The sequence below is a fragment of the Phaethon lepturus genome, unplaced genomic scaffold (assembly GCF_000687285.1).
Source record: "Phaethon lepturus isolate BGI_N335 unplaced genomic scaffold, ASM68728v1 scaffold26914, whole genome shotgun sequence".
Taxonomy (NCBI): domain Eukaryota; kingdom Metazoa; phylum Chordata; class Aves; order Phaethontiformes; family Phaethontidae; genus Phaethon; species Phaethon lepturus.
In genome coordinates, this window is record NW_010532948.1 from 1 (window position 1) to 10,221 (window position 10,221).

The 10,221-nt window shown below is 38.6% G+C and overlaps 1 protein-coding gene across 1 annotated transcript; it reads right to left on the reverse strand.

Moving 5' to 3' along the window:
- Nucleotides 1-1,512: 1,512 nt before the first annotated feature.
- Nucleotides 1,513-10,059, reverse strand: NUP43 (nucleoporin 43kDa; the record flags this gene model as incomplete). Its single annotated transcript, XM_010285031.1, has 7 exons — nt 1,513-1,930; nt 3,227-3,349; nt 4,298-4,449; nt 5,387-5,522; nt 8,480-8,657; nt 9,603-9,680; nt 9,937-10,059. Coding segments are annotated over 7 exons (1,005 nt in total), but the record flags the coding sequence as incomplete, so codon positions are not given.
- Between the last annotated feature and the right edge of the window lie 162 nt (nt 10,060-10,221).

The following is a 10,221-nucleotide window of genomic DNA, read 5'->3' on the forward strand; positions in this document are numbered from 1 at the left end:
CCATTTTGTCGGTGTCTCCGCCGCGGAGGGCTTCCCGGATATGGGCAGCTCCCAGCCTCCCTTGCGCGCCTGGCGCTCCCCCCGCAGCCCCGACCCGGATGGAGCGCGGCGGCCACCGCCTGCGCCGGGAGGGAAGGTGCTCACTCATCCTCTCATACCGCCTCCCCCTGCCTCGGCACAGCGGGGAGCGGCTACTCTGAGCAAGACCGCTTGGGGGTACCACACAGAAAGCAGAGGCCCCCGCCGCTGCCAGGTTTCAGGTATTGCTTTTTTTCCCCCATGGCAGTACGGAGCGGGGGGGATAAATACCGATTTTCTAATGGGAAAAAGTGTAAAGTAATGCCTGAACGAAGGACTCGTTACAGACTAACACGCCCGAGTCGCCAGGAAGGCAAACCCATCCCACTGGGAGATGGCGTCTCGACTGTTTTCAGGCAGAGTGCTGCATTTTAAACAAACCGGGAAGCAAAATGCAAGCTGCTCTAACAGGCCCCTTGGCAACGCCACGCGTTCCCGTTTGAAAGGGAGGACAGCCCTGGCCCTAGCACACCACCATCTCCAGCCAGGCACACAAGAAATTCTGATCAGGTAAGGTATTCCTATCACAAGAGATCAAGAACACTGTTCCTGTCGACAGGGAAGTAAAGTACACTCTAAAGCGGTTTTGATGGAAAATGCCATGTAAAAACCTTGTAACTTCATCTGCTGCTCCCCCAATCCTGAGGTTTCCCTCCATCCTTCAGATTGTATCCCCAGGAACAGTCCAAATAACCGTAAGTTATCTACCTTCCTGCAAAGATGACTACAAGTACTTCTATTCAAACTAATTTAGTAAGTCAGACCAATATTGTGCAAAATGTTTTATTAAAAAGAGAAAAGGTTCTCTACAACAAAAGGTAGGTACAATGCTAATAAAAATTTAACTTTTCAAAGATTGCAAATCTTTGACTGATGTGAAATTTTGATTGTGACAAAAGACTATGTCTCAAGTTTAGAAAGTCTTATTCTCACACCTGAAAGCACTGCCAACACATCTGTCAATTATGACTGCTTAACTATAAAAACCACTTTTCCGTTGAGAGTTACCAGCGCACTATCAAGAACAAGTTTTAACAAGCAGCATCCATGATAAAGCTGTAAATAATCCAAAATACTGTTAATAAAACGCTAAGATTCTTACAGAACCTTTCACATTTCACAGCTTTAACAGCTTTCCTTTCCAATTCTCATGAATTAACATAAAAAGTTATGTCCCCATAATATATAAAAACTCAGATTAAAAAAAATCCCATCTCAAGTGACATAAAAAGAATTTCAAAGAACCCCATAGTTTTGCCTTAGAATTAATACTTGAAAAATATCTTTACAGGAGAAAAAAAAATAATTGGGGGTTTACCTTTTCTTCACTTTATATGTGCATGTGTATTATGGACATCAGTTTACAGAAAGTGTCTTGCCCTAGTGACTGCCTTCCTGCTTGCCAAAACCAAACAGGCATTGGGGAAGAAACGAGTTACCCATCCTGGAGCATCAATAATGAGTGACAGCTTTCAGAATCTGAGGTACCTTACATTCCTTCTGCAGTACCAGGACGAAGCTGTAGGCCTCTCCCACACACACTGATATAACAGACTAATGAGTATTGTTAAGAATGAACCTGACATTTGCCAGTAGTTCAAGGTGATCAGTACTTTCAAAGGGATACTGGAGTTGTTTCATGCAAAAAGTTGTCTGTTCACATAAATAGCCTCCGCATCAGTACCATATACTAGGCATGGTCCTAAAATATCTAAACTATTCACAGACAAAGTCTGATTTGGAATTAAGTTGGTTATTTCCATACGGTCTTTGGTAGGGTCGTTGCTTAGCCAGGCACTTACTACAGACTGGTTAATGGTATTGTGGGAAAAATAGGTAGTACTTCTTCCTCCTGAAAGAAGGAGAGGGAAAGAGGGAAGAGAAGGAAATAAGTTCCAATTTAGTTTATATATTCTCAGAATTTGGAGAAACATAGTAGATATGGTAGAGACATAATCAGAATATAATGTTACATTTAAGTCAGTTTTCAGATTAGTCAATAGATGTTGTAGTTTCCTTGGTAGATGAAGGAAAAAATAGCTTTAAAAAGAATCAAATCAGGTACTTGAAGTGATTACAGAAACCTGCTACCAGCCCGGTCCTCAGTTAAGACAAGTAGGTCAGTACAGCTATGAACTCGTCTTGCTGAAGAGACAGTGTAAGTACCTACAGGTTTTTCTAGCCAGAGAGTAAAGCAAGGACAGACCTAAGAACAAAAGTCTGTTTATACAGTGTCTTGCTATATTTGGGGCATCAGCTTTGCTTTAATAACACTTGTTCCCTACCGTCCCTTCTCCCTACTTATTCTGCAATATAACTGGATTTGAATTTTTTCCACATAACATTTTACATACAAACTGAAGTGTCACAGTTTGAGAGCTATCAGTCAGCAGAAATTTAACAAGTGGCTGAAGTGGTGCTAAAGGGTTTATATTTAATATACCTGAAAACATGCAGAGTGCAACTTGAATTGGTTATCCTAGTATTTCCCTATATAGAACTGAGCTTTGAATGGCAACTTTGAGGCCAAAGGCAGCAAATGACATTTGAAAGTTTCCCCACTGTTTACAGTGGCAAGCAATTAAGCAGTCTTTGTGACTAGAATATGAAAATAAATGTTTATATTAAGTCAGTATCACATTTTTAATGAAAATCCAGCCACAATACAAAAAGAGATCCAGTTTCATTCACTGGAAGTTCCTATTATGACCTTGAATAGTAAATTAATAAATCCACTAGCCTACTAACGTATTGATTATTTTGGTATTATAACATTTCGTCAGAGACTCAGAGTATGTTACTCACAGTAATGTGTCATTTAGGCTGCCTTCACATCTTTTCTATATACAGATGCTTTTTAAAGTGAACATGATCCATCTCTGAAATACTAGATGTGCACCTTTCACTCATTGGACAGAGCACAGCAGATTAAAAAAAAACCACCACAGACCACAAAAAAACTCACACAACTGTTAGCCTTATAAGTAGTTTTCCTGAGTGCCTATCAGGGCTTGCTTTCTAAGAAAACAAACCAGCTTTTAATTTTCTGTGTTAGGACTGTATTATTAATTGGGTCATGTGAGAACATCAACTTTAACTGTGTTGCCAACTGACAAATTCAGTGCAGATGGACTTCAGACATGCTTACCTTGGTGAAGAAAAGATGGCTTTTCAGATACGTCTGTGGAAGTATCCCAGTGCCAGAGAGATCCATCTTCAGAACATGTAAATAAGTGATCAGGGTTGGAAGGATGGAAGTGAACTTCCCACACTGGAAGCATCAAACCAAAACCAAACAAAACCACTTCAGAACAAGTACTTTGGCTAGCATGATATGGACATGTACTTACAAGACCCAGGCCCCCACCAAAACCTTCCACTCTTAAGTGTGTGTGGGTAGGGGACCCAAAGCCCTGCCCTTAGAATAACTAAGTTATCCCTAAGAGGGAAATACTGCAGTTTTCCCTCCCCTGGGGGGTGGGTGGGTAGAGCACATTTTCAGTACTGTGAAAATTGTTAAAGGTTAAAATCTTATCTGAATTCAGGCATTCTGAATACTTTGTCGTACCATCTTTCCTACTATTAAGTTAGCATGCATTCTGTCCCAGAACACCCATTATTATTTTGTGTCTAAATACCACAACTGTGGAAAAGATATTTAAGTCAGTCAAACTTAACATCAAGAAATATTTTTATTCCTTAAATACAATTGTAGTATCGTCAAGAAATTTTCAGCACAATATGAATTGCTATCTTGTTCATATAAAGTTACCAGGAAAGTGTGCTATTTCAGCACATGGAGGCACCAAACGATCTGTACTATCATCAGTTTCCCCTCCTTCCTCCCATTTTCAAGTTCATTAGTGATTGCATTCTTGCTTTACTATACTTGCATACCACTGCACCAATTTCTGTGTCTGCTAATATACCTACCCTTCTAGAACCACAGCCATTCTGATTAAATGCATCTAATGACTCATTAAAGAACTCCTTATTAATTCTAACTTCAGTTTAGACAGAGTTGGCTTTTACGTAAGAACAGTCTCATATACAGAGAAGGTACAAACTGAAGCCAACTGGATGTTGACACACAAAGTAGCAAGTATGTGATTGTTTTCTATTGTAGTTACACTACCTCTTTTTTTTATCAGGACTTACAGAAATTAGAAACTTTTCTGAAATGCCACCTTATTCTCCCCTCTCCATTTTAGGTACTTACTTTCTGCTTCATGAGCATTTAGCAGGGACACTGGCATAGTACCCTGCCTGATGTCCCATATACTCAGCATCCCATCCTGGCCCCCTGTGGCCACAATATGCTGCTGATTGGGATGCCTGTCCACACAGTGCAGAGGAACTCTGTCACCCGTCCTGCAAAGGAGAAGGGAAAAAAAACAGAAAAAAAACCCCCAAACATGAATTCTTCATTCAGCTTCTGTTTTCTCCTTGCGAATCCCTAGGACTGTTGATGAACAAGGTAACTCTTGTCGACTGCGGCTTCAATTCCTGCAGCATCTGGTCGCCACAGGCTGAAGCCGCATGACACCTACTGGAAATTATAGGCATGGCAATAACAGGAAGCTACAATTGGAGGAGCATCAGGTTCTGTGGCCTATAGTATAACAGGCATCCACATGGTATCTGACAGCTTTACAGGAATGAGAAAACCCTGCATCCAAGTAACACTCTAAGTATACCTACAATAATAAGGTTACTCTGAAATTCATGTTATAGTTACAGTTTCAACATATACTAAGAGTTACAAAGGGAGGCTGGACACTAACAAAACCAGGTACCTAAACCACAGCCTATCAACAGCAATGGGAATTAGTCCACAAACAACAACAGGATTTGAAGCTAGCTCAGTTTGTTTTTTCACAATACCTTAATAAGGCACAAAGTTATCATTCAAATACATTTCAAATGCCAGAAACTTTACATTAGGCCTGTGGAGAAAAACAGATGTAAAGTATATTTAATTAGGGAAAGGGACAAGTTTTGGGTTGAGTTGTTTTTTGTTTTGTGGTTTTTTTTTTCTCCTTAGAAAAAGATCAAGTGTATAGGTGCAATAGTCCTTCAAGAGTTAAATCATAAAACAGACCACCTAAATTACAATGCTCAGCCACAAAAGTAATTCAGCCATTAAGCAGAGTCTGCTTTTCATTATTTAGATACCAAAGAAGTTAAACTTAAACAAAAATCATTTATCATCCCATTTTCAAGAAAATATCAGTAAAGATTTAAATCAGATTTTATAAAGTAGCATGTGCTTCCCAGTAAATATGTAAAAAAAAAATGAAGGTCTTACAAAGAAAATATTTGAGATGGCTCATTTCTTTGCTGTCTGAAGTCCCATATTTTTAACTGTCCAATTGAATTTACTGTCAAGATTTCAGTTGTGCGAAGGAAAGTCACTGCATGGAGCGTACTGCTATCTGCATTATCTGCAAGAGAGATGAGGAAAGCATTCAGGTAAACCTAGAGAATGCTAATTTCCATTTAATTACGATAAAATAACTCTCTTTAGAAAACAGAACACAGCTGCTTAAACATGGTTACTTTCAGGGGCACAGACCGACCAGTGAAATTTTAAATGTTGCAAGGGTACCCTGTGAAAAAGGAGCCCTTGATTTCTAGATCAAACATTACTGTGGCAAATCTGTAAGAAGCTATATTTAATTAACTCCAGTGCTTACAGAACTACTTGTTGATCCATAAGATTTCTTTCTGTAGCTCCTAAGAAGAGGAATCAATTTAGCCAGGCCCATGGTTTTCATAAGAGTTTTCTTTATATGCTCTGCATCTACTGACAGGAGGCAAGCTGTGGAGCTTTTCATAATGCAGTTGTTCTTCTGAACACAAGAAACAGTAACTCTGAGAACATTAAGCAGTTCTATAAAGAAGCACTTAATTCACCAACTTTCTTCAGACCTTTTCCAAGGACTGTCAATGGGATATCCATCCCTGACCCTAAAGCCAAACCTGAATTATGCTTTGCTTGTTAATCTTAATAACTAAATGGCAAAGCTCTTTTTTCAGGTCCTTTTCTCGAGTGCTTCTTTTGGTCAGAATAATTTACCATGTCAAACACTTCACAGAATTGAGGTGAAACTTTTGAGGCTTTAGGAGAGAATAACATAGACACCATAGCCTTATATTTTCGTTCTGTCATTATATATAAACTTTTAATCTTTATTATGATGGGGTAACATTGTTAAGTCTACTTTGACCTGAAGAATTTTAAAATTCTTTGTGTAAGTCTGTACTGAAAATATAGGTGAATTTTTTGCTGCATAAGATGCAAACTTTTTCTGATATCGAGACAGACAAGTTGCGTTAGTGCTTGGTTACAGACGTTTTGAGTTTTCTTTGCTGCCTACTACTTAAATGAAAGCTGAGGGGAAGAAAAAAAACAACCCACACCAAAACACCTTTTAAAAGAAATATTAGATTACTGAACACTGAAGTTCTACAGGATGTAAAATTTTGTGACAGAACAACAATAAATGATTAAGCAATGATACATCTTTATGGCTCCAAAAGATTTTTACATCATCTCTAACTTTAGAGATTTTTTCCTAACATAATTGACTATAACCATATCAACTTCCTGTTATACTCTCAAATCCATTAAACAGTAACAAAAATAGCAAGGTGCTCCTTTACAAATATTTCATGAGGTACATGTCTTCATGTTAAAACATGTTGAGGTTTCAGCTCAGCACATGGGAAATGTCAAGATGTCATTGAATTGGGAACCAGTACAAGGAGTGTTTATACCATAGAACTCCATCCTGAAAAATCTGAAAGGATCTTCCAAGATGTTCTCTCCCCGCCCCTCCAATTTTTACTATAAAACAATCTCTAGCCAATGAGTTTGTGCTAGTCCCTTCCACATAACTCCAGGTACACTTCACTTACCAGGTCATGGGTACAACCCACTTCTTTATGCACCATTGCTATTTTAACATTTCCCTTTCCATTTCTAAAAGGACGTTTCTCGATTAATTCACATGTGATTTCTTAAATGTTTATGCATCATCAAGTCTCAATGCAAAGTCTTACTGCAGCGTAACACTAGCTGATACTACCACTACAAAGCAAGCATTTTTACATAGTACTATCAAGTGAGCACTAAGAAAACTAACAACTTGCATCCTGCACAGTATTAAATCATTATGTAAGCATCTGAGCAATTGCCCAGCAAAAAAATGTAGATTTCTTTTGTGGAATCTGCTTCCTGTGAGTCAGCAACACATTCTACTCTATTAAACTTGTACCAGAACACTCTGTGTTAATACCTGTAAGTAAAAAATTTTAAAATAAAATAATCCTTTTAAACTAGTTAATGTTCTCACCCCTCAAAGGGGAAGCTACTGTGTTTTGTTTGGCATGTGTTAATATAGTCTGCCTCATGCCCTGCTACTTTTTCTTTTTTTTTTTTTTAAAGCATAGAAAGGTTTCCTACAGGAATTCACAAGGAGCTTCAGTAAAGGGCTGTATGCAATTAATAGGATTTATCTTGTGTGTGTATACAGCCATGCACACACAAGTACCCCCTCTAGAAATCCCAGAGCACTTCCTTCCTTAATTGGCTTATCACTCTGTAAATTCCTTCATCCGTTAAAGGCAAGATTTTACTTAAGGAGAAACACAGATGCTGAGTCAAACTGAAGTTTCAGGGAGAAAGTCGCAGTTTAATAATGCCACTGTCAAACATAGTGTTACTGTCCTTTATTTCTACTTTGAAGTTTCATTTCCAACAGATGCTACAAACTTGTATTCGATTTCCATGACACTAGCATGACAGAAGAGTTGAGAATAAACAAGTTTTGACACCTTTCACGAACATCTTACTCCATCACATAATCTATTACTCTAGGAAATAAAGAGCTTTTTCACTACGGGAGAAACAATCACTCTAAGCCATGTTATCTGGCAGAAGAACAGGGTACAAACAGTGGTTTCTGGTTCTTGGTGTTCCTTTAGACACAGAGAAATAGATGTTTTTGAATATGGATACCGTGAAGGTTAATCTTAGTACAAATAGCTAACTGAAATGACCATTTCCCTGACCTAGAGTTATGAAGAACTTGGGACACAATACTTCTTGAGATCTAACCATATTTCATGTATACTATCATAGCATTTAACAATTCTAGATGAAATGGAAGCCTACAGAGAATGTTAGGCTTGAAACTTCTCCATCAGTTAAAACATTAAATATCTGAATGAATATAGAAATATATCTGAAATACACTTCAAGTGTCTGAAATCTGGAAGAATATAGGAGTAATCAACTCTCAACTAACTTTTGCGGGGGTGGTGCTATCATCTTAGAAGCTAAAAACCCAAACAAACCACTCAAAACTGAACTAATTTGAACAGTTATTTGACTTACCTATAGTTCTCACTGCATCCTTTTGGTCAGCTCTGAACAGGTTTATTCTACCATCTTCTCCAACAGTGACAATCTCTGGGTTGTTGCAGATGACTCCAGTACATGCTGCTCCACCACAAGATGTGTCTTGATCCACATGATAATGGGCTTTCTCCCACCGCTGGTTGGCAGATAAAGTCTACGTAGTAACCAGACATGAAATCCTGCTGGTAAGTAATGCTCCTGATAGACCAAAGCTTGCAGAATACTCACAAAACCAGAAACAAGCTCCAGGAAAGCCACACAACCTCACAGAAATGAGATCTCCTATACAAATAATAATGAGAGATCTAAATTTTCCTCAACTCTTGAGTACACAACCCTTCAATAAAACATTGATTATTTCTTCTCTGAAACACCTTTTGCATATGAGCTAGAGATCAGAAAGAATACAATCTATTTATGAACTGTGAAATGTCTTTCACTAGACTTATCCCTTCAATCTTTCCCCAGGACAAGGGAAAAGAGCTGAGGCCTTTACAAAATATAAGGTCAGATTTAGGTTCCGACTGCAAGGAATTTAGTTCATTTTAGGTACCACATCAAAACTATTAACAGATATTAGTCTTTATTGTGACTAAATAAAAAAAGTCATTATACATTTATTTTCAGTGATTTATAATCAAAGCAAAGGAATACAGAGTTTACATATCTTCCCTCACATGACACTTGTGGGAAGAAATTCAACACGAGTCATTTAGTTCAAGAATGCAAAGACTCTAATAAGGCAGGTACAAGTCCATTAATACCCACTCCCTGGAATTACTCTTTCTCAAATATAACCGCAGGTAGCAATATAAACTCTTAAAGTATGTTTTCAGTGAGTGGACTATTTGGTTATAGCTATATACCAACAGATACGCCAGTCTGCCTGCCTTTGGATTCTAATTTATGTACAAGGTGTGCAAAATGCTTTTTTCCTTCCTTGTACATATAAAGCCAAAGCTTTTTCTAACAGACTTAAAAAAATTGATTTTGGTATGCAGATGTTTCTTGCTCTAGTGGCATAAGATTTCTCAAAACTAAGATCAAAGTGACCTCCGTTACACTGAATAGCAGCCTAAAGTCAGTGCAAGTTACTTACCTGGTTATTTTGATGATGACGGAATACAGTTACAGTGCCTGTTGATGAGGCAGCCACAATTCTCTCTTGATCCAAAAACTAAAGAGAGACAATAAGCGTGTTATTAGTTGATCTCAACACCAAGATGATAGTTTTGATTTTTTGAGTAACCTAAATTATTGGTAGGTACACTAAAAAACCCAAACCAAACAAAGCCACAAACTGATACCAGTTGGTTTTGCCCTTCTTAAGATTTTTTTCGTGAGTCTCTGCATTTTGATAGTTCACTATCACTTAATTTCTCCTAAGTGGCAAGCCCTTAAAAATACGTATCTGTTCAACACAACTATTTTACCTGCATGTCCATAACATCACCGTTATGCCTGATGTCACACAGCAGCTGAGGTTCTCCTTGATATTCACCACTGAGGCCCACATTTCCAAGATCTCCAACAGACCAAATGGAGATCCTGTTGTCCTGTACGGAAACGACACCACCAGTTTTACTCGAAAGCGCTTTCGAAAGTACCCAATAATAAGCCAGCCTAGGTATCACGGCCTTCTCGCTACAGCCGGGTAATGCAGTAGGCTGCAGGCCGCGCACCGCTCCTGCGGCAGGGAAGCCGCCGCGGGCAGGAGC